Source organism: Arvicola amphibius, chromosome 5 (assembly GCF_903992535.2).
Source record: "Arvicola amphibius chromosome 5, mArvAmp1.2, whole genome shotgun sequence".
Classification (NCBI taxonomy): domain Eukaryota; kingdom Metazoa; phylum Chordata; class Mammalia; order Rodentia; family Cricetidae; genus Arvicola; species Arvicola amphibius.
This window is the reverse complement of record NC_052051.1, coordinates 69,241,230-69,266,298: the sequence shown is the minus strand read 5'-3', so window position 1 is coordinate 69,266,298 and position 25,069 is coordinate 69,241,230. Positions and strand designations below refer to the sequence as shown.

At 38.7% G+C, this 25,069-nt stretch overlaps 1 protein-coding gene across 2 annotated transcripts in view; it reads right to left on the bottom strand.

Annotated features, from left to right (window-relative positions):
* The window catches only part of Dnajc24 (DnaJ heat shock protein family (Hsp40) member C24), a 46,944-nt gene extending 41,357 nt beyond the window's left edge, over nt 1-5,587 (bottom strand). The window contains exons 1-2 of one of the 2 annotated variants that reach the window (XM_038330439.1): nt 5,520-5,587; nt 4,707-4,846 (exon numbers count right to left, since the gene is read on the bottom strand). In XM_038330439.1, the coding sequence (XP_038186367.1) occupies nt 4,707-4,814 (108 nt within the window). In that variant the 5' untranslated portion in view covers nt 4,815-4,846; nt 5,520-5,587. Of the gene's footprint in view, nt 1-4,706; nt 4,847-5,488 lie in introns of both variants that reach the window. The other variant, XM_038330441.1, reaches the window with a different exon arrangement.
* Nucleotides 5,588-25,069: the final 19,482 nt, after the last annotated feature.

Here is a 25,069-nt window from a genome sequence, read left to right as displayed (position 1 = left end):
GACATATATGCTGATCCCTCTACATGAATACAGCTCTGAGACTGGAGGAGACATGATAAATCTGTGGGTTACAGAGTCCTCGTGACTTATTACATGCCACCCTTTCATAGGCATGGATAAAGGTTTGGCTACACAGTCCAAACAGACTTATAAAATTGAAAGACATATTTACCTGTTCAAACATAGAACAAAAAAATAATCATCTTTAGCTGACTTGTACACACCATACATTCCACAGTGTGTTAACGCAGATATGTATGCTATCTTAAAAAGTTTGTACATTTTCAGAACAAAAGACTAGACATGAATAAAGACAAGAAAAGTAGCCGAAGTGATCCAGCCTCTCAGAATGCCTCTGTTACAGTTTCCTCCAAAACCACATCCAGAAAAACTGCAAAGCTACTGGCTGAGATGATCCAGACTAACAGACTATTCCAGCCAGGGCTTCAGATAAGTTCTACACTTTCCCAGCACAGAGAGACTAAACAAAGAATAATACAGCTAGCTCTCCCAGGACTTGATCATTATCCCAATTTTCTCAGAGTCCCCTAAAGATGTCATTGCCTCCACACAGCAGAAAGCAGTCTAGAGAAATTGATGCTCACATTCCCAAGAGGTGGGGTGGGTGGTTTTTGGTCATTCTGTGGGTTATGGATATTTGTCATGGTGTAGGGTAACTGGTTGCAAAATGTTACAGGTTGTGGTAAGGGAAAAAAAACTAAGCAAGGGAACTTGGATCTTTCTGAAAAGAAAAGGGGGATAGAGTATATTGATACAAATTTAAGGTTATTTTTGTTATAATATACTCTTATTTCTACTCTTGTTTAAGGTATTATACTTATGCAGCTCATTTAAAAATGTAATGTTCTAGTCTTTGAAAACTATTTAGGATAATCAAGAAATGTAGGTTAGTAGTTAGTCATCTATAACAAACTTATAGTCATGTTAGGCATGTTTTCAAGGTTAAATAAGTATATTTAGATAGATAGGTGATCTTTAGACACCCCAGAGGCATATAGAATATAGCATTTAAGATGTTTTAATGACATAAAGCTTTTCATAACAGTGAGATATGTCTGCTACTGGCAGCACCAAAATACTTCAAAAAAGGATGATGGGCATTAAAGAACCTCCATATGGACTTTACTTTCATTGTGGCAAAGTTAGCAACTAGACAAAGAAACTGCCCTTGCCTCAACTGCTGACAGTACAACATCCAAAATGGACAAAAAGGATACAAAGGAAAGCAACCGTCAAACTTTGTCAAGACAAGATAGGACAGTCCTTCAAAATTTGGCAGCTACATGGCATCTCCTTGACTCCACCTACTCTCTCTATATAGATCTCTTCTTCCAGCCTGGACATCATATTCTGCCCTTCCTTAGGCCAAAGCAGCTTTATTCATTAACCAGTAAGAGCAACACATATACAGAAGGACATCTCACATCAGTGCAGAGCATACAACTTTCAAAACTATAGAAATGACAAAGATAGCTGGCTTCCTGGACAGTCACCCAAAGTTCCTCTGCAACATTAGGGCATCCATCTTCGGCCTACAGGCCTAATGTAGGATGCCCAAAGGTACAAAGAGAGCACAAATCCAAAATGGTTAGATTATATAGGGAAGGGCAGCCCACTCCCCTGGGCTGGGGAGTGCAGAGTAGGAGATGAGGAGTGCCAGCCAGTTTCCCATAACAGGCAAGGACTGAGGGACTGAACCTGGTAGCCAGGGTCTGCTTTGATATATTAAATAGGCACCTCAGCCAATTTTTACAGGTTTGAAACCTAACACAAACCATGTTCATTATCTTCTTGTCACGTGGCAAGAAGAAACTCATGGCACACAATAGAAAAAGAGCTCTCTTCTGTTGAAGTGATGGTTATGTTGGTATAAAATTCTCATTAATCAATAAAAGTTCACAACTGAAGGATGAGATAATGATATGTAAAATAAGTTATACTAATTTTCCACACTGGCAGCCAAAAACTGGAAAGCAAAGTTAGGAAAAGAATGACATTTACAATGAAATAAAATCATCAAGTTGGTAGGTGTAAATCCAAAGGAGCACTGTAAGATCTCTGCCCTAGTTCAGTCTTCTGTTGCTGTGATAAAACCCTCTGAACAAAAGCAACTGGGGAAGAAAGGGTTTATCTTATCTTATAACTTCCAGGTCATAAGCCATCATTGAGGAAAGAAACTGAAACAGAAACCATCCAGGAACACCACTTGCTATCTGGATCTTTTACTCCCTCACTGGTTTATGCTCAGCTACTTTTCTTATATAGCCCAGGCTCACTTGCCTAGGGAAAGTATCGCCCACAATGGGCTGGACCCTCCCACACAATATCTCAAGGACAAACCACAGGCCAATCTGAGCTAGGCAATGCCTTAACTGAGGTTGCCGCTTCCCAAGTGCCTCTGGTTGACAATAAAAACTAACTAGCATAATTTCTATACTAAAAATTATAAATATTGCTGAGATAGATTAAAAATGGTTTAAGGAAGTAGTAGAAAGAATATGATGTGCTCATGTATTCAAATTCAATACTGATGAGGTACCTTTTTTGCTAAGATGGATATATATTAATGAAATTTTATAAGACTCAACTAAAACTGTTTTATTTAATTTTAGAAGTTGATTCTAAAATTTCTATAGAAATGTGAGCAAGGGCTAGCAAGATGGCTCAGTGGGTAAAGGTACTTGCTGACACACCCAATGATCTGAGTTGTATCTCCAGGACCCACATGGTCAAAAGACAGAATGGACCCTCTCGTGTTGTTTCTAACCTATACACACCACAGTGCTGTTGTACACAATAACACACACACACACAATTTTTAATGAAATAAAAATTTAAGAAAGAACAGAATGAGAAAATTTCATATAACCCTAGAAATAAGACAGGCTAATGGAGAACTTTAAATGGAGGAACTGCACCTACATACTGAGGAAATATACAAGTGTAGCCACCAACTCAGCCTACACAGAAGGCAGAGGTCTATTAGTAAAGCAAACTATAAAGCTTCTAGAATAAGACACAGAAGACTATTTCCATGACATTAGAGAAGATATAGAAGTAATAAATATAAAACAACAAAACCAAAATGGACATATTTCATAAACAAAAACTGCTATACTGGGGGTATAGCTTAGTAGTGGATGGACATAGATTAGACACTATATATCGTTAATGTGTCTGACAAATAGGGCCTCATAAAGCCTTCTCATCGCTCAAGTAAAAGACAACAGAACATAGAAGGATCTCCAGGTCCCTCCAATCAATTATCGAGCATAGCATTATCTAACATTGATGAGCATTAACTAAAGTATAAGGACGACTTAGTACAAGGAAATTTTTCAACAAAATGTAATTTATTTTTCTGAATATCTTAAAAATTCCAAAGCAGAAAGTGCCTGAAGTTCATTTTCCTGAGATTCGGATATTAGCACATTTCTGATGGTGAGGTATCTTTCCCAATAAACACAGTTTAGGCAAAATATCAGAGATCATATTTGTCATACACTAGACAAACAATATACATAAATAATGATTCTGGGCTCCTTTTAGTAAACTGAACTGGAGACCATTACATGGTTACAGACGTTGGCTCACCAACATCAAACTATGACTGAATAAATGAATAGAACAACTCAAAGGTTCTAGATAATTTTATGTACCATATTAATTTTAAAAACAAATGAATATTAGTAAGAACAATAAAGAGGTTTAAATTATCACTATCCAATAGAAAACAATCTAAGCTATAAATAAAGGCTGCACATACATGTTAATCACAAGCGAAATGAAGCAGCACTTTGATATAATAAATTCCAGCATGGAGAGGAAGAGGTAAGCACAAAACCCCACCCCTAGCTGAGGAGTTATTGGAATTTGATAATTGCAGGTAGAGGAGGAGGCAGTTTTCTTTAAGGGTCTGGCTCCTGATAGGTAGACCACACTCCAGGTTAGGTCCCATACACGAGAGTATTTGGGCAACACAATGGAAGTCAGTGAATTGGGCGTGGAGGAGAAGAGAACTCACATTTGGGTTGGTAGGGAGGTTAGGGGTTTATCAGGGGGAAGCTGGAGGAAGGGGAAAGGATATGATCAAAATTAAATGAAATTCTCAAAGAATAAAAATATTACTTAAAAAGTTAATATTATATGCAAAACAAGCACAAATACCTGTGCAACAGCCAGTACACAGAAACTATTATCATTTTAATTACAATCAGTATAAAGTTTCTTAGATTTTTATGTTCTTATTTGTACCAAGTCATCAAAGACGAGTGCACATTCTGTATTTATAACACATTTGCAGTTTTACGCACAGAACATTACACATTTCAAATACTCAACAATGTGGCTAGTGGTTGGTATATTTTAACATTTATTAAGTAAAAACTGTTTTATACATTTTACATGGATTATTTCAATGAACATTAGCTGAGACACAAAGAAAAAAGTAGTCCAAGTTCTTATAGTGATAGAGCCAGAGGATTCTACTTCAATCACCACCATGCTATCCCACACCTAATCAAAATTCTTTTTCTCTATTATTAAATTTCCAACTGAACAAATAAATATCTAGATTCCTATTTATATAGACGTTTTGAAGCTTAAATTTTTGGCAATATTAAAAAACAAAACAAAACTTTTGCCCGCCATGATTTCCAATCTGAAAAAAAAAAAAAAAGACTTACCAGTAATATGAGTTTCTGATACTTTTGTTTTAGGTCTGACACATGTGCAGATGGGTCTGCCCCCAGAATGCTGTACCAGTCCTTTTTGAGGCTGTTCTCGAAAGCCATCACTGCCTTTGAAGTGAGCCTTCTCAGAAACGCTGCAGCAGAAATGTTATTACAATTCATTACAATCGGGATAATGAAATATCCCTTCCTAAATTCTTTATTACTTGATTAAATTATGATCAAAATGCAAACCCAAGAAAGTTGATAGTTCAATTTAAAATGTCTCATAAATGTCATGTGTAAGGACAGCTACCAGGAAGTACAGAAAACCTGCTAGATATATGATATATGCTTATCTTTTAAATAAATTCAGTGTCATAAAAAGAGAATTTAATATGAGCCTCGGTGATGGATGAACTTCTAAGAAGGTATTTCTTATAACCTAATGGTAAAACTACCATACATGTGTTCACTAAAAACACTAGGGCTTATGGATAAAGAATTCGAATGCCAAAGAAATTGAAGTTGAGGGCATACATAGCCTCTGAATTTCCCCTGTTCACTGCTTCCAGAGTAAATGTAAGACCTCACGAAATGACAGCACGGGCTCGGGGAGAGGGCAGTCCTCCTGCTGACAGACTGCGAGGACCTCGCTCCCAAAGCTGTGCACGCCAGGATGCCACAGTCCCTGCTTTAGAAACCAGTTCACCATGAGGCAGCCGGGTTGTCCGACTTGGAGTTTGGGGACCCGAGGCATCCACAGTCCACCCTACCCAGCCAGCTCCGGTCGGTACCTTCCCTGGCTCCACACAGCGTCAGACTCACCAGACTTCACATGGGAGCGTGAGCCCACTCTGCCGAAGAGCAGAACCCACTTTCCTTTCCGCCGGAAGTCTGCGTTCAGCGGGAATGCGTTTCCAGTCGAGCCCTAATTGTTGGTGCACACATCCGAAGGGCCCCGCCTCCCTTCCCCGACGCGGTCGCTATGGTAACCCGACCGGGTTTCCGAGGTTTCTGTCAGCAGTGAGAGGAGCTCTGGAAAATTGCCTTTCCTCAGCTTGCCCTAATTCTCCCTGGCCCAGGCTCCGACATTGCACATCCTTCCACCTCTGCTGCAGTGCACCTTCATCTCAGGTTCCGCTTACTTTACCTTGAGTAACTCGGGTCCTGTTGGTTGATACTGGGGCCCTGGAGTTGGTGATAAGCTTGATTGTAGCTAATGGATTATGCCTAATAATCATTCACTTTAGACTTCAGCAACTGACTTAAAGTTTTCTAAAAATTCAAATCCGTTCACAACTACTATCTCTGTTTTTGCTTTCACTTCAGTCCAAGACAACTTTGGAAGGTGTTGCTATAGCTACTTTGTAGATGAGGAAACAAATGAGGGATCAAGGCCAGATACGTAATTATGCAGGTGTAGAACCAGCACTCTTTCTTTTTTTTCTTTTTATTAAAAATTTCCGCCTCCTCCCCGCCTCCTATTTACCCCCCCCTCCCCCCTCCACTCCTCCTCCCTCTCCTGTCCAGAGAGCAGTAAGGGTTCCCTGCCCTGTGGGAAGTCCAAGTTCCTCCCCCATCCATCCAGGTCCAGGAAGGTGAGCATCCAAACAGGCCAGCCCCCCCACCCAAAGCCAGTATGCGTAGTAGGATCCAAATTCAGTGTCATTGTCCTTGGCTTCTCAGCAGAACCTCATTGTCTGCCATGTTCAGGGAGTCCGGTTTTATCTCATGCTTTTTCAGTCCCAGTCCAGCTGGGCTTGGTAAGCTCCGAATAGATCAGCCCCACCATCTCAGTGGATGGGAGCACTCCTCGCAGTCCAGACTTCCTTGCTCATGTTCTCCCTCCTTCTGCTCCTCATTTGGACCTTGGGAGCTCTGTCCGGTGCACCAATGTGTGGCTCTGTCTCTATCTCCATCCATCGCCAGATGAAGGTTCCCTCACGGTCCTGACTTTCTTTCTCATGTTCTCCCTCCTGCTCCTCGTCAGGACCTTGGGAGCTCAGTCCGGTGCTCCAATGTGGGGCTCTGTCTCTATCTCCATCCATCACCAGATGAAGGAAGAACCAGCACTCTTACCAGAATGAACCGTCCTTTGTGAGTCTTTTAGGTAAGGGTTACTCCAAATGAGCACTTTTGAGTGTGCTGTTAGCGCTCTCTCTCTCTCTCTCTCTCTCTCTCTCTCTCTCTCTCTCTCTCTCTCTCTCTCTCTCTCTCTCTCTCTCTCTCTCTCTCTCTCTTTCCCTCTGTGTGTGTGTGTCTCTCACACACATTTTTCCTTCTGTGCTCCCTTTTATTAACTCTTCCCTGTGTTTCTTACTTTGCCTTGGTCTCTTCTGTGCATTGAATCTAGAGATGAAAAGCATCTTAGTTTTGAGAACATGATATGATCTCCCTTGGAGATACAAAGTTGTTTCGGTGTTGCTACTTGCTTAGATATACTTTCTGTTTATTGTATTTTTCTACCAGCTTCTATCAGCTTAAGAGGCATTGAAAATAAAACTAAGTTGAAATAATCTAATAGGATAAATTCTTTTAATGATATGAACATTGCAAAATACATGAGGAATTGCAGAATGATACAGCTGACTTTAAAATATAAATGTAAAAGGAGATAGTAGGTTCTCAACTGGATTTTGTCATGTTCAAAGCAAAGATCATTATACTAATGCTGAGAGGGTCTAGTTTCAGTCCTGGACATAGAAAACCATCTTGTGGGCCTACCAAAATGCCAAAAGCAACAGAAGAAAGTATTATGGATCTCTCCCTCTACAATAGGAACCCCCCCCCCATTAAACATTCCTCTCCTCACACAATCCTGCTTGATCCTTCTTTGCATACAGAAATATATTCAAGCCGGGCGGTGGTGGTGCACGCCTTTAATCCCAGCACTCGGGAGGCAGAGGCAGGCGGATCTCTGAGTTCGAGGCCAGCCTGGTCTACAAGAGCTAGCTCCAGGACAGGCTCTAGAAACTACAGGGAAACCCTGTCTCGAAAAACCAAAAAAAAAAAAGAAATATATTCAAGAAGTCCAGTTTTTGAACAAAAGATTTGATATACTATTTCATTAGGCTGTTGTGTTATCTCTTTTATTCTAGCCACTTACTTAATATCCCCCAGGAAATCCTACAGGCTTTTCATCTATATCCAAGTATTTTAGCTTGCTATCAACTTTTTCTTTTTATCCCCAAGATGTCCTTAATCAATCAAAACTGCCAACAGTTAATTGATATCATCCAATATATAAAAACCCTCTTCTGATCTTTCAGCTTGTTTCAAAGATGTTTTAGGGGCAGTTTTCTTAGATCTGTATCCAAACACTTGAAACAATGAATCTGGTTGTTCTGTCTCTAAAAATGAATTTTATCAGACTAATTCCTTGACTAATAACTGTTCTTGTTGTTGTTTTTAGTTCACTGGAAAAAAAACAGATGGTTTGCCTTATAATCCAAATCATTGACTTTTGGATAAACCCCTCAAAGTGATTGTTACTGTGTCACTGCTCATTAATTTCCTTGTATCTACAACATTATCCAATAGAAATATAGAAAAGTAAGCCACGAATGCAAGCTACATATGTGACTCTTGAAATATTATATTTCATATTTAACACAGATATATCTAGAATATTATCATCATAAAATGTAATCATTTAGGAACTGCTATATAGGGTTTTTCAGCACAGCTTGGCTTGGACTACTTGTTTCCAGTATTCAGTAGCCTCATGTCACTAATGGCTATGGCATTGAGCAAAGCAAGTCCAGAGACTGAAGTCCTCTTTTCCAATTACATTAATTTTTATTGTGTATGCATTTGTATGTGTGTGGGTATGCCACCGCATAGTTTAGAGTTCAAAGTACAGCTTGTGTGAGTCAGCTATTCCTTCTTTATGTGGGATCTGAATACCAAACTCAGGTTTTTAGAACTGACAGCAGTCTTCTACCTGCTGAGCCATCTCTCCATCCCTAACATCCTAACCTTTTATTCTGGCACTAATTTACCTTCTAGAGCAGCTAAGTCTTTAGAAAGTACTTCTCCAGCCTGGTCTACAAGAGCTAGATCCAGGACAGGCTCTAGAAACTACAGGGAAACCCTGTCTCGAAAAACAAAAAAAAAAAAAAAAAAAAAAGAAAGAACTTCTTTCAATACTCATAGCAGGTTATTTGTACTCTTCTGATCCCATGGCGTGTTATTGTCTCTAAAGGTATGTTCTGTAACTGTTCCCCCAGTTAGATGGCCAGTTGTGTGGAGCAAGGAACCTCTCTCATTAGACAAACTAAGCACTGGGAGCTGTCTTGCTTCACTTGCTCTTCCAACTTCTAGTGATGAGTTTCTAATCTGGACCAGTTCATTCTTCAGTGACAGGGTCCTAGAGTTAGTGGACGAGGGAGGGAGATGATAAAGATAGGAAATCTGGGGTCAGGAGGTACAAACTATGTCTTATGCTAAGCAAGCTTATTAAGGAGTACAGTATCATATATACGATTTTCAGGGGGAAGATAGGACATGGTCAGCAGAAGGCTGTCATACATCATACAATATGAAGAACTCAGCAGGAAGCTAATCAAATAATGTTGTATAAAGGGAATGCAGGATATCTCAAGTGCCTTACAGGGGCCTTGGTACTGATAACCATAGCCCTTCGAGGGGAGATAGTTGGTTTCTCAAGAAAGCCTCAACTCCCCCCAAACCCTGGCCCTGTGTCATCATTGGCTCTGCCAAGCATACAGGGGCCTTGGTACTGATAACCATAGCCCTTCGAGGGGAGATAGTTGGTTTCTCAAGAAAGCCTCAACTCCCCCCAAACCCTGGCCCTGTGTCATCATTGGCTCTGCCAAGCATATTCATTGTTTTAGACAAGGAACTATGTTCCTTCTCCACACATCAGAGTCTTGGGGAAAAGCTCCCAGGCTTTAGTCCCAGGCTATTCCTGGCTCTGCCAAGCATGTTCATAGTTATAGGTCCTTTTCAGGGCCTCAGGGAAAGCCTTGGATCAGTTTGGTTGCCAGCAAGTTTCTACAATAGGTTTGTTTCTTACTGCCATATTTTCAGAATTAAATTTATCCATCATATGTGAAACTTATAATCTATGGGGTTGGGATGGTGTCGCAGGGCTTAAGAGCACATACTGCTTCTGTAGTGGATCTGTGTGTAGCTCCTTCCACCTATGTTGAGCAGCTCACAATCCCTTGTGATTCCAACTTCAGAGGGATCGAACATATCTACCCTCTGAAGACACACACACTTACATGAACTTACAATTAACTAAAAATAGAATAAATGTAAAAATATTCTTAAAAGAACATAAACTATTATGTGGTGGTTAAGGACATGAATTCTGAAGTCAAGCTGCTTAACTTCAGCTCCATCTCTGCCTGTTCCTGACAGTTAGAGCTTGTAAGAATTAATCCTTCTGTACCCTGCTTTCTAGATCCTCCCTAAACAATTGCACACATGATGCCTCCTACATCATGATGTGGAACTTCAGTGAAACAGTTGTACCTGACATCAGTAAGTACTTAGTAAAGGTTATTTCTAGTACTAGTAAAATATTTGCTTCTTAGTTTTAAGATAACACTTGTGGCAGCATTTCAGTACCTTCTGAACACCAGAAACTACCAAATTAGAAAAGTAAACCCACACCTAAGTATTTGCTGAATTAGTGTTTTAGTTTGGCTACAATGTAAATTTAAAGCATCAGCAAAACCATCTTAGTTAATGTTATCTACACCTTCTATAAAAACAGTAGGCATAAATTAAATATTTGATTACGAGATGATAATCAAGTATTATAGATACATAAAGAGATAATTTATGAAGGTTTAAACCCCAGGGTGTAGCAGTAGTCAAAACTTAGTCCATTTCTCTATCCATCATGTTAATATGAATCTGCCTATAAATGAATGCCCACCAAACGTTAATTCGATGTGATACTAGAAAACTATCTTTCTTACCTTATAGACAGTGTTTGCTTTGGCAACTACAATGAAATACTGAGAAGACTAATGGAAAAAGCAAAAAGATTTCTTTCTGTTCACAGTTTTAAACATTTTAGATTAATGTCATGTAGACATGGCGTTTGGTTTCTTGTAGGAGTGGGTGCTAGCTGACAACGGTAGACAGTGTGAAACAGAAAAAAATTTTCTTTGCCTCATGACCAGGATGTAAAATGGAAAAGAAAAGGAACACAGCTCTGATAGCCAAAGGATCTCCCAGTAGACTGCACTTCCCAAAGGTGCCATCAAATAGCACTACATCCTCTCCAACCGACAGCAACTGTGTGCTTGTGTTAAGTATTCATTTTGGCATTATATTCATGTGTTTTCTCTAGGTATTTCATTACTAACTATAATTTTCCTTGTATTTATTTCTGATTTTTAGGATTTTCCTATCACTGAGCTAAGATGAATTTATTTGTAATTATCACCAGTATTACAGTTATGTTCTGAAATTAGGCAAATTGCTTCTAAAGCAACTTGAAACCTTAGTGGGAAGACAGGCAAGCCACTAGAACTAGCAAGTCATGAGATCTTAAAAGAAGTCCTATGGCACATAAACAGCCTTTATTTGCTTACTCAGTCTACAAATAGTTTCTGTTTGCACTGTGCCTCATATGGAGCGACAGTAGGCAGTGTTGGCTGCATCTCACTCATCTTGGCAGACAGACAGAGAAATAAGCAGCTGAAACAACTACAAGTCCCCTGTGAGAGAATACCGAGAACTGACATTGGTCACTTACAGGTGCAAAGCAGAACAGGTTGTTTGAATTCCTGAAAGTTTTCAACCAAGATGAAGCTAAACCATGAAGATGTGTGGGCGTGTTCAGTAACACTTTAAAGGGAAGGAGAAATGTGTGGTAAGAATTAGAAACACCTTACTTTTCTTTTTAGCTGATTGTCATAAAAGCTTATCCAATATTCAAATCAATCTAATGAGCAACTGCTATAGTTTTTTTCTCAAACATCCCCCAGTGAGCCATACTAATTAGTGTCCGGCGCATGGTGCCACCAGGAGGTGGGATCAAGAACGGGGAACGGGGAACGTTAGGACTGGAAGCATGTCCATGGAGGTAATATTGGGACTCTATCTACCTTTACCCTTCCTTGTGTGATCCTGTCTTTCTAGTTCCCAGCTGCCACGAAGGGAGTGGCTTCCGCTGCCCATAGCTCCTGCCCTGATGCCCCACCTTGTTACAGACCTGGAAACTTAAAACACTTACCAAAACAAGCGCCTCTTTCCTTCAAGTTGGTCACCTCTAGTATTCTGTTGTGGTAACAGGAAGCCAACTGACCAAGAATTCTTCGTTGTCATTTCAAAGCAGCTTTTGTTTCTCCCCCAAACTTGCTCTGTGCTCTTGTCATCTTATCAGAGCGTCACACCTGCTACTGTGGTCTCTTGTTTAACTTCTGTTTCATCTGTGCTTAGATTACTGGGGAGTCTTGATCCTACCTGGAGTTCTTCTTCCTATATTCTTCATGCCTGTGTTGCAATCATCCCAGAGCCTATTAGAGATACTGTCCTTACTCCATCTTTGGCAGTCATACTACACGCCGACTTATTTTCAGCACTCCCTCTTGCATCTCTCTTCTTTTTTTTCTCATTTTTTTATTAAAAATTTCCATCTCCTCCCCTCCTCCTCCCCCTTCCCTCCCCTCCCTTTCACCCATACCCCCACTCCACCCCTCTCCAAGACAAAGAGCCATCAGGGTTCCCTTCACTATGTTAAGTCCAAGGTCCTCCCAGCTCCCCCTGAGTCCAGGAAGGTGAGCAACCAAACTGACAAGGCTCACAGTGAGCCCGTCCATGCTGTAGAGTTCATGCTCATTGCCGTTGTCCTTGGTTTCTCAGTCCTCCTCCACCGTCAGCCACATTCAGAGAGTCCGGTTTGGTCTTGCATCTCTCTTCTTGAGATCACCCTGGCTTCTCCACACTTTCTAGGTCCCCTAGAATGCACGGTAATCTCTTTTGATGGTTGAGAAAACACAGTTGTATGCGGTTTTTTATAGCATCCTTCCTTTTCCATTTTTACTTTTTAAGAAAAAGTTTATTTTTGTCATGTAATTGACTCACAGGAGAAAGGTTAATCTGAATGACCAGGGGGTGTTAATTTGTGGGTTAAAATGTGTTAAATAGTTGATATGGAGTCTGTTTAAGTCAATTAGAGTCTATAATGAAGATGTTTCCAGGGTGTTAGGAACCTTTTGGAGTTAGTTTGGAATCCACCAGGGCATGTTTAATGCAGCACCTGGCTTAGAATGTGGCTGTATTTGAATAGGGATGCACATGGAGAAGACGTTTTCCTTCATTAATGTGACTTATCTTTCATCATGGGAAGTGAAAGCCATCATTGGCTTCATCATTAGGAAGATGGAAATGTGATTAGCAGTATTGCTGCCTTCCTTACTCATACGCTCTTGTAAAATAAACTGCATCTGCACTGCATAACCAAGGAAACATTCCTAGCTTTGTGTTTGCTTGCCCCATTGTCCTTAAGAAATAAAAATAAAAATCAGTGGCATCATTAAAGCTTGAGTGGGCGAAGACATAAGAATTTAAGGAAACTATTTGCTTCCCTAGTAATACTGCCCACAGTGACGTTGTGAAGCATCTTCATTTTGGTTAATATCATCAAAATTTCAAAACAGTTGATGTTATTATGCAGACCTTAATGTTAGGATGCATAAATTTTTCAGTAGTTGAATCTAATTTTGTAGGAAAATAGACTGATTCAAAAATATAGTGCTACATCTTCCACAGTTCAAGTCTAAAAGAGAAATAAGTTTTAAACCCCATTTTTTAACTATATTCTTCTCCTCGGCATATTGCTTGCTGAGGGACCGTTTACCTCTTGCATCAGTTTACTAGTGATAAACACGTTTAGCATTGCGGCTTCTAGTCGGAACCCTCCAGTTTCATCATTTGAGATGGATGAAAAACAAGTCTCCTTTGCTAATGGGCTTTCTACACTGATGGAGCCCGTGCCAGAATGATGAAAGCACACAGCTGACATACACTGGATAACTGTTTTCTGATGAATTTCCAGACAAAAATCATAATTTTAAAAAATATGGTGAGCAATTCATACTATTACTTTTGAATCTGCCAAGAAGCACGGTGAGTACAGTCTTTTGTAGCTCATTAGCAATTTCTTTAATGAGTTTTTTGGTGTGATAGATAGTTAAAGTAACAGACAAATGACAGATTGTTTGCCTTTAATGATTTCCCTGTTTCGAGCCCATTACAAAGCAATTAGAAATCTGACAGCATTTTCACTCTGCATTACTGATCATCTAAAGTGATGAGGAATGAGAGGTGATGAATATTAATTGTATATTTTCATATGATTATCATAAATTATTACCTTGTCTGATGTGCTGCAGGTGAAGCGGGAACATTAGAGAAAGTCAGTCAGATATATTAATTTGAAAGACTGGATGTTTTTAATCTTTGTCTGCAGTGTGAATCCTAGTCATAAAGAGTAACGTAAAGAGTTATGACTAGTTCCCTATGAATATTAAACCGAGTGTTTTTACTTTCTCTGTATGCTTGGAAACACTTAAATACATTTTCTTATTTTGAAACCAGAAAAGGAAACCATATTTCATAGTACAGTACACTTACATGTAATTAAGGTAAAATTAAATTTAGAAAGGAAGACATGAGTGACTTCTGTTGCTGTGTGTGTTAAACACATACATGCATCTTTGGATATATTAGCATAGAGGAAGAGACAGTAAGAAATTCCTCCCGTCTTCATCTTAAAGTCAGGTGATCCTGAATAAGAAAAGGCAAGAGACCAAAGTATGCTGAGGAATAATATCAGCGTTTTCTTCATCTTTTAGTTGGAGTTTGGCATTGTCCCTCAGTCCCCCACTTTAAGCAGATGAGAGTAACCCTGTCCTCTGGATGCAGGTGCTCCTTGTTACTTACCTGGGCTTGAACTTGGAACAAATGTTGGTACAGAAAGGAAAATTAGTACTTAATGAGAGACAGCAAGCTTGGGGAACTCTAATAGACTAATCGTGAATTTGGAGCAATTGTACCCCAGGATACAGGTATGACTCAGGAATCAGGGCATGAGGAACAGAACTGCTTTCTAATGTACAGCACGGCCATATCTGTATTCATTATTGTCTTTCTAGATAATGTATTTTGTTTTGTGGAGTGCCATCACTCATAGATACTTGTTATTTTGGATCTGTATTTATAAAAAAGGCTATAATTTATATAATGAACATTCATTGATGAAATAAATATTTGATAAGCTGCTTGGAAACTTCTCTTTATTTTATATGTAACTTCATGAATTCTCATTTATAGATACTGAAATTAAAATTCTTATAACTTTACAAATGAACTTCCTTTGCTTTGAAAAGTTGACAGTTTTTTGTAATTTGTTAAAAGGTTTTGCTATTTTAATTTTATGTGTATGGATGTTTGCCTAAATGCATGTCTGTCTGTGGAGGACCACACAGGGTGTACAATCCACAGAGACTGGAGCTAGAGATGGTTGTGGGCCACGTGTGGGTACCAGGAGGTGAATTCTTTTTTTTTCTTTTAAACACTGCCTGGCTCATTATTTTCAGCCTCTTACACTCATCTTAACTAACCTATATCTAATAATCTTTGTAACACCCTGAATGGTGTCTTACCGGGAAAGATTCAACACATCTGACCTGGTGGCTGGCTTCATTGCATCTCTCTCCCTGAGGAGAGGCACAGCAGTCTGCCTCACTTAGGAGAGGCGTGGCATCTGACTGAGCCATCTACCTAACTTCCTTCTTCCTGTTCTGTCTACTCCACCCACCTAAGGGTTGGCAAGAATAGATAGATAGTTATAGTTTTCCTTTGTTATGATAAAAGATAAAATGGATATAAATATTGTAACTGTAATTCTTACTTGATAACTGTTTTGTTATATGTAATTTTACTATGTTAAAGTTAAAGCCTTTCTTTTGTTTAAACAGAAAAAGGGGAAATGATGGAGGATTCTCATTGGCTAATAAACAAACTGCCAGGAGGTGAATTCTAACGCTTAAGAAGAGCAGCCAGGCTTTCTCACCTCCAAGTCCCTTAAGTTTTACTTTTTATGCTTGGTGATTTCCCAACATTTTGTACTATAGGAATCACCTTCATCTTTAGAAACAGTCCAACTGACGAACTCAGAGTCAGCGGAGTGATTCCTGTAGCCTTCCTTCTTTCTGTCAGGATCCATTATCCCAGTCTAAATGCAGACATTTAAGATGATGTCTTCTAAAGCATGAACAGTTGTCATTTGTTTCTTTATCTACTTCTAACGGACTCCTGTATTAGCATTTTGGTTTTTGCTTTTTGCTTTCCTATAATGAATTACCTTGAGGCTGGATGACCTTATAAAGGCATTTCATTCCACTTGCAGTTGTAGAGATCAAAGACATCACATCCATGCCATCTTGGTTCTGTTAAAGGCCTCATGGCAAATGGCCCCACAATGATGGTTCATGTGACAAAACAAAAGGTCAAATCACCAGGAAGGAAGTCAGAGAGTAATTCAGGAACCAAATCTAGGCATTTATAACAACTGGTTTTACTACACCTAACTGAGAAATCCCCTAAAAATACCTCAGTTTTTCTAAGCATATGTCCTCAGTGACCTAAGAACCTCCTGCCAGGCCCCACTTCTTAATGTCTTCACACCCACCCAACAAGGCCACCGTAAAAACCAAGCTTTTTATACTTGAATATTGGAGGGACAAACCCCATTTACCATGGCCGAGTAGATTTAGGCCAGGGTTTTACTTCTATCTTCTGTGGAACTGGGTGGAAAACATACCTATTTTTCTTACTGTCAAATAATAGCATCTACATTCAAAGCAACCTAAGCTATCCAACTATGGCAAGGTTATAAATCCAACAGCCTAGGAAGCAAACACTCTTCAAGTGTAGCTCATACGGAATTACATCTTTTCTGATACCAAATAGACCCTGGAATATGTCCTCCTAACTCTAAAAATTCTTTCTTGGAGAGTGCAGGGGCAGACACAAGGATGAAAATGGGGGTTACAGTTATCAGACACCTTTACAGAAGCTTTCTTATTTAATCCCTGGTCCTATTGGATAGCTGAGCTGATGCTGTTATTGTCGCCATGAAGTGGGTAAGCCTGGAAAGGAACAGAAACATCAAACCTAAGGCTACTGACTCTGAACTTCTTATCGAGCCTACATGACTCAAAGTTTAAAGATAGAATGAGTCTAGAATTCTGGCTCCATCAGCATCTCCACCTTCATGTTTTAGATAGATAGAAAAATGAAGCTGCGAGAGTTTAGAATTTCCCTCAGCTCTGGCCTGAAATTATCATCAGAACTCTAGAACATCTTGACCTTGTTGCAGTCATTCTTACATTTGAGACATCCTGCATGTCTCCAAAGTCTACAGGACCATTTTCTGTAGTGATGAGGCGAGCAGGTCTGCTTTTCATCCCACCCGGCTTCTGCACGGCTAGCTTTACACCCAAAATAAAAACACACAAATTGTATTCATTTAAACACTGCCTGGCCCATTATCTCCAGTCCCTTATTGGCTAACTATCACATATTGATCTAATCCATTTCTAATATCTAATAGCTAATATTGCCACTTGACTGTGGCTTACCAGCATGAGTCTAACCATTGTCCATCTTGGAGAAGAGAGTCATGGTATCTGCCTGACTCTGCTTTCTTCCTCCCAGCATTCTGTTCTGTCTACTCCACCCACCTAAAGGCCGACCTATCAAAAGACCAAGGCAGCTTCTTTATTAACCAATGAAAATAACGCACAGACAGATGACCCTTCTATATCAATTTTTAGTTGTATTTTCTCCAGTTGCTAAGTACAATATTGATCATACTCTTGGTTTGGTAAATAAAAATATTTCATCTTATAGGCATTTTTATTACATTGTTTCAGTTATGAAGTTCTTTTATGATGTGGTCTTCTGCCCCGACTATTCTGGAATGTCCTATAGTAATAAAGGAAGAAGATAATGTGATTATTTTTCTTCATTTGCTGTTGCTGTTAACAGCATGAAGGGGAGAGAGGCTGGACTAGTTACTGGTTTCTTCTGCCTTCTTTTTACACCAGTACCAATATGTCTGAGGGTTATTCTTCCCTCTCTGGCCTGAGAACTTCCATAATTGATTATTTTCCTGCTATTTAGAAAGACAGTTAAGATCAAACAGTAATTTAATCATCAAACATTTTTCTTTCTAATATATCCATTTTATTTATTTTATTGGTAACAATTCAGAATAATTCCCTTCATTTGCTCAGTAGGAACCTAGGTTTAACAGGGCCCCTTATCATTCAGGATCAAGCCTAATTGGCTAACAGTCCCCATGTTCCACTTTCTTTCACGGCTGGGCCCTTTCCACTATACCCATCTTCTTGATGCCCTGGTATATACTCATGTGTACCCATGTCCCTGATCTCAGGCTACAGACACTTGTCTCCCTTACATCTATCTTCTTTAAACAAATGACAACTATTCTTTGCTCAATAGAGAAAATATAGGTTGATAGCTACCAGTTTTGATAAAAGCCAATTTTTAGATTCTTTCTAAATCATTTTTCCTATTGAACCAGAGAATGGAATAAAAGGGTATGCAGCACTGAAATTGCTCTGCTCACATCTCGCTTACTTGTGTGTCGTGTCACCCTGTCCCAGGAGGATGCTGAGTTCAGCTGGCGTACTCAGCTGCTCAGACACTCTAAACGTTGTCTCCCTGTACTTTATGTGTTACTAATTGATTGTTTAATTTGTTACTGCATGCTCTTAGGTTAAACTAAGCTGTCTAATTATCAAAATCATTTTCCCCTTCTTTCGGAGATGAGTATGTTTTCACTTTTCCAGGCTCCATGGATAATTCCTCCCACTTTAGGTTGGTGAAAACAGAGGAAAATAGTTAACAAGAATACAAGAGTTACAAAAGATGACATGGGTAGCCATGTGTGACATCCTCCCTTAGTCTATGTTAATAGCCTTAAATATTTAACCAACACTTAAATCATCCTTTAAGCTTCTAAAATTTAAATTAACTATCCTCAAGGACAGCCAGAGATATTTCTGTTGATACTGAACTCTGCAAGGTGAATGGGTTTCTTACTTACTCGTGTTTTAAAGAGGGTCAGTTTACCTACCATGAAGCCTCAGCGTGCCACATGGCTCCCTGCACTTATTACAGTCCTGCCTGAAGTTAGCCATAACAATCACCAGCTGTTGGGGTTGTAGTATAAGAATTATAATAAATGTCAAAAACAAGGCTTGAAGTCATTAGATTATCATCAAGACATTTACAAAAAATATCTGAACCTGTAAAACAAAAAGAAGCTTAATTTTGTAGGAATCATCAGAGAGGAACATTGAAGGTACTGAGCCACATTATGTAGGTACTGCCAACAATGTTTCAGGCAACACCTCTGTGTTTCTACAATCTACATATGGCATGTTCTCAAGTCAAAACTACCTTTTGCTTGGAGGTTTGCAAGATGGCTTAGCAAGTAAAAGTGCCTATTGCCAAGTCTGATGACTTGAGTTATCCTTTGACTTCTGTATCTTTGATGTGGCATGTGAATACCCACACATAATAAATAAATAAATCCATCTCTTAGAACCATTGTATACCAGAATCAGCACATATTTTTATCAAGTACAATGAAAATCTTATTGTTTTGAATGTTTAATACAAAGCATTGTATTCTGAGGACTTTTTTGTGGTGGCCACTAGAGGCTATTGTCAACAGCTCATGTATTGAGTATAAGGTAGCCCTTTGCAGCCACTTAGAAAGAAACCTTTTCAAAGTCCTGGGTTTAATTTGTGTTATTTCTAATTGAATGAATAAAGCCTTGGCAAGATTTTGAAAGCCGTGAGAAGATGGTCACTACCTCAGTTTACAAGTCAGGTTTACTGAAGTTGGAAATGCACAATCAAAATTATCTTAGCAAGAAAATAATAACACCTTAAACATATGAAAATTTGTAAGTGCATATAAATGCATGTTGTTTTGTATAGAAAAAGACAGGTAGAAAAGAGAGATGTAGTGATACTTCATTTGTATTTTAATAAAAAGTTTTCTAAAGATCAGAGAGTCAGACATCCCTATTGGTCAGCCTTACAGACAAGGCAATGGTGACACACACCTTTAATCCCAGTAGCCACATTAGTTTGCCATAGAAACCAGGCAATAGTGGTACATGCCTTTAATCCCAGCCCTAGAGAAGAATATAAGATGGGAGGAGACAGCTCTCAGACACAGTCTCATTCTGAGATTCCTGGAGGCACAATCACCATTTCAGACTGAGTTAGAGCTAAGAGCCAGTGGCTGGCTGCTTTGTTTTTCTGACTTTCATGTCAAACCCCAGTATCTTTCTATGGATTTTATTAATTGTGCTACAGAGAGAGAGATTGATGTTGTGAATCAGGGGACACAATGTGAATGAAATGGTATATCTAGATATATGTCCTGAGTAGAAACATAAAAAATGTCATTCACAAGATTGAGGGAGTCAAAGCTTCTTCATTCTAAATACCAATGTTAGTGCAGGTGGTAGTATTTCTTCTCATTTCTAGTAAACTGCACAATTTCTTGTCTTTCATTTTAGGTCATTAGAGATTTTGAGCAATGTTTTGAAATACCAAAACTTAGCTGAATGTAGTTATGTAAGTAGAGATGGATATACGATGTCCCCAAAGATTGTTGGGGCACTATTATCATTGTTAAATAATCTTTCAATTTAATTTAAAATTATTTTCTAAGATTCAACTGTACCTGGTAGCTAGGAAATTAAATTGTACTTTCCAAACACATGTGTAATGTGACTACTTGAATTATAAAGTTGTGAGTGCTGATGGCTTAATACAGGAGTTGAAAGCTCTTACATTGCTAGAGCAACTGTGAGTTCATTGAAGGTGGTCCATTCTGCTGCAGTAGTCTTCCATCTTGTTCATAGTGAATGTACTTATGGTTGGACTTAGTATAGTTCCCCTTATCCATGGTTTCACATTGGGTGCTTTTAATTACTTAACTGTGATTCAAATATAATAGATGAGAAATTCTGCATGTATTTCATAATTTTAAGTTTTATGCTACACTGAGGAATGTGACGGTGTTGAATGCCATCTTGCTCCACCTCTTTGAACCATCAAAAGCATCACTTGCCAAGTCTCTTCATGCTGTGCTCTATTCACCCACGTGTCACTCAAGCTTTCAGTTCTTAGAGCAACTGTCATGGTATGGCAGGGCTCGTGTTCCCAAGAAGCGCTTCTCTTACTTTATATGGTTCCAGACTGAAAGGATGTTGCTGCTGGCAATACAGGTATACACAAGAGAAGTCACAAAGTGGGTCCCGTTGATGAGAACATGAAATGTTTTGATTTGATAAGGAAAGAAATGAGGTCATGTTGACTCATCTGGTCTAGAGAGGTGGCTCAGTGGCTAATAGCATATACTGCTCTTGCAAGGACCCAAAATTAGTTCCTAGAATCCATGCCAGGTGGTTCACAGATGCACGGAACACAGCTCCAGGGGATCCAATGCCTTCCTCTGGCCTCCATGCTCTCCCTCCTTCCTTTACTCCCTCCCTCCCTTCCTCCCTCCCTCCTTCCCTCCCTTCCTCTCTCTCTCTCATGTATATGTATATGTATATGTATATGTATATGTATATGTATATGTATGTCTCTCCCTCTCTTCCTTTCTCTAGCTCACACACCCTCTCTCTTCTCTCACACATACACCAAAATATATTTAAAAATAAAAAATGACTTTTTTATATCTGAAATTATGAGAAAGAATGCTAGTTTTTTTTTTTTTTTTTGGTTTTTCGAGACAGAGTTTCTCTGTAGCTTTGCAGCCTGTCCTGGAACTAGCTCTTGTAGACCAGGCTGGTCTCGAACTCACAGAGATCCGCCTGCCTCTGCCTCCCGAGTGCTGGGATTAAAGGCATGCGCCACCACCGCCCGGCAAGAATGCTAGTTTTGCTGTCATTGTTTATACTAATAAAATGTTGATCATAATGCTCAGTTAAGATGAAGAAGCAATTAAATTTGTGCACACTTATTAGAAAAAAATACCACCTCACGTGGTGCAATGGTTAATACTCTAGACTCTGAATCCAGCGATCAGAGTTCGTAACCCGGTGAACCTGTTCCTGGAGGAAGAGACCTAGTCCTCGTCCTTGTCAACTCAGACCATTAAACCCATTATAAACAGGCTGCCCATGCATGCTTTGCATTTCTGGGGGTGTGTGTTTCATTTCTTTTCACATAGAAAAAAATTATATATATACATATTTATGTAGGCTTTGATAGTATCTTATGGTTCTTGAGATGTGTTATAATAAGTGGGATTACTAGATTTCTTTATTTTTTTACATTGAAGAACTCGTTTAGTAAAATCATAATGAGAATTATTCTTCCTGTCATTGCTTGACCATTAAATAATTGTTTCAATAAAACTGTATAGAATCATGCGTGTGCATGATAAGGATGCCTTTAATTGTTTTTCTTTGGCAGACTAGTCAGTCCTTAGGCATCATGCATAGCACATGGCTTCTTTAACAAGAAGGAAACATGAGGTGAACCCTAGAGCAGTGTTTTGTCATCAGTGCCCAGGCAGTGATCTTTAAAATGTTTAAATCTCATCCCAGAACCATGCTACATAATGGTTATTATTGAAACAAATTGGAAATACTAACTTATATGATCTTATATAATCATATTTAAAAGGTTTATTTCCCAATAATGATTGAACCGTTTTTCTCTTTTGCTGTGGTTGGGTTGCCAGTACCTTCCAGCAGATTCCAAAGTTCACAGCATGGTTTACAGAAATGCTTGCTTCCCTCTAGGGATGTCTCAATGCATATTTAAATGCATTGAGACTTTTTAAGCTGTAAATAGAATCCAGAAGACTTTATTAGTTTTCTAAGTGTGTCTGCTAGGTCACCTGTGAATAGAAAACCGGTATCTTCACAAAGTGAGAGAGATAAGAATCATTTATTTAAGAGGTGGCTCATGGCTAAGCACAAACTCCCTGCTCTGCTTCTGTCAAGAGGTTTTCAGCTTTCCCAGGTCAAGTGCTGCATCTGACGAAGATTTGTGCAGAATGAACTTAAGCAAAATGGTTGGGAGAGAATAGCTTTAAGTGCTTGTATTCTTATTTGAGGAGTTCTACCCATTAAAATAATATCTAATAAAAGAAAATTTTCTATCTCTATTTTGGAAAATCAACATTAAAAATCTTCAGATTTCTCATGGACATTTAAAATTTTTGAGCCTGTTCCATTGCTACATGGTGATCTTTTATTCCTAAGGAATTACATGTTTCACTCTCTAAAAGGGAGTAAAAGCAAGAATTGAGTAATCTTTTACATATAAAATGAATATTTATGAAAAATGGCTACATTTGAAAAATTGCATGTATTTTTAAGTCCCTATTTACTTGTTGCTATGGCAACCAACACACTACTTAGTATTTATGTTGTCTAAAATTCAGAACACCTTTTCAGTGAAATAAATATGCCAGAACCGTGTGCTGTATTTACTTTGTGTTTAGAAAACTATTTATTCTAATGCATATTTTTTAAGAAAAAAATAGCAATAAATAATGTAAACTTCAGCCTTGTTTAAATAGTGCCTTTTCTTGCAGTATGGTTTTGAAATCAAAATATTACATTTATTCTTTTCTTTATTATCAAAATCAGTATATTTAAGAGAAATAACAAAATTTAAAGCTCATGAGTCAACCTTGAAATATTATCCTTTGATCTTCTCTATTTTTATGACATATTTTGATTAATGAAAAATTTCTAAAGTTAGAAACCCAGAGCATGTAGACGGAATACTTAATGCTGCTTCTTAAACAAGGAAATGTAAGTGGTTTATATTTACCATTAATGAATTCTTTAGCTCCTATGAGCAAAAGATTTCTACTTTTTAACTGAAAATGAAAGGCATGGATGCCAGTTTTCTTTTTTAACTATTTAAATTATTCTGTCATTTGTGTATACATATGTATAATTTTTAATGCTAAGCATCAGAATGGAAGTTATAGAGCATAAAACAGATATGTTTCCTGTCACACATTTCCTGTGAAGAAAAGCTGCAGCGTGGCGTTGGGGTACCATAGAGCAGGGAGCAGATTGTCTCTTGGAGTTGTAAACAGGGTGGGGCTACAGCTTCACAGTTGATGTTGACAGTATCTCTGTGGGAAATGTAATTATCAAATGAATTAGAACACGTCTTAGTATTAAAATTATTAATTGTAATTTTAATTGCCTTTTCCAAGATAATTGGACATGTTCTCATAGGTATATGGGAAAGAGGACATTAGGCTAATTAGATATTTTGAACTTATCTATCTTTAAAATACTTAGAAGTTTGACAAAAACACATATACACATATATATGGAATTTCTTAATAAAATGGTTTTCCAGATAGAATTACAATAATCCACAATTCACAAGCTCGCACTGATTATCCCTTGGTATTCTTTTGAGTATTGATACCATTTTGAAACTTAAATAATAGTCATTTGAAACATTAAATTTTTATTGTCAAGTTTAGAGTAACTTGTTTGCAGCCAGCACAGCCAGCACAGGACCCGGGCTTGTGTCTGGGCAACATTCAGCAGACCTTTGCAGGCATGCGCAATCCAGAGCAAGGTTTAGAGTGATGTGTTATGAAAAATTATTCTAACACATACTGTTGATAAAATAGCATTTTTTCCAGAATTGAAGAGTTTAAGGCAAAATACTCTGCCTGACTAGCGGGTGCTGGTACGCAGGCTTTCAGATATTCCTGACTAGCGGGTGCTGGTACGCAAGCTTTCAGATATTCCTGACTAGCGGGTGCTGGGACGCAGGCTTTCAGATATTCCTGGCTAGCGGGTGCTGGTACGCAGGCTTTCAGATATTCCTGGCATTTCAGAGTCTCTTCCATTTTTCATCACCCGACTTGGAGTTGTGCAGCAGCTTGGAGGTTCTTTCCTCACTTTGGTGAAGCTTCCTGCCAGAGCTCTCAGAGAGCTGTTCAGTGGTGTGGCCAGAGGCATGTGCAGGGCCCCGGGGCAGTGTTCTAATAGGAAGCATGTAAAGGCATAGCTGAAGATTTTCATATAGGCTGTGTGCTCAATGTGGCCACAGCTTTCTTTAAATCAAAGACTACGAAATCTTAATGAATCTAAGACATTGAAAAATTATTAGTGTGAGACTAGAGAGTGCTGCCTGCTCTTCCAAAGAACTGGGTACAATTCCCAGCACCCACATGGCAGCTCACAACTGTCCATAACTCAAGTTCCCATGGATCCGATTCCCTCAAACAACAATACATATAAAAATTAATTTTTAAAAAAATGATTACAGTG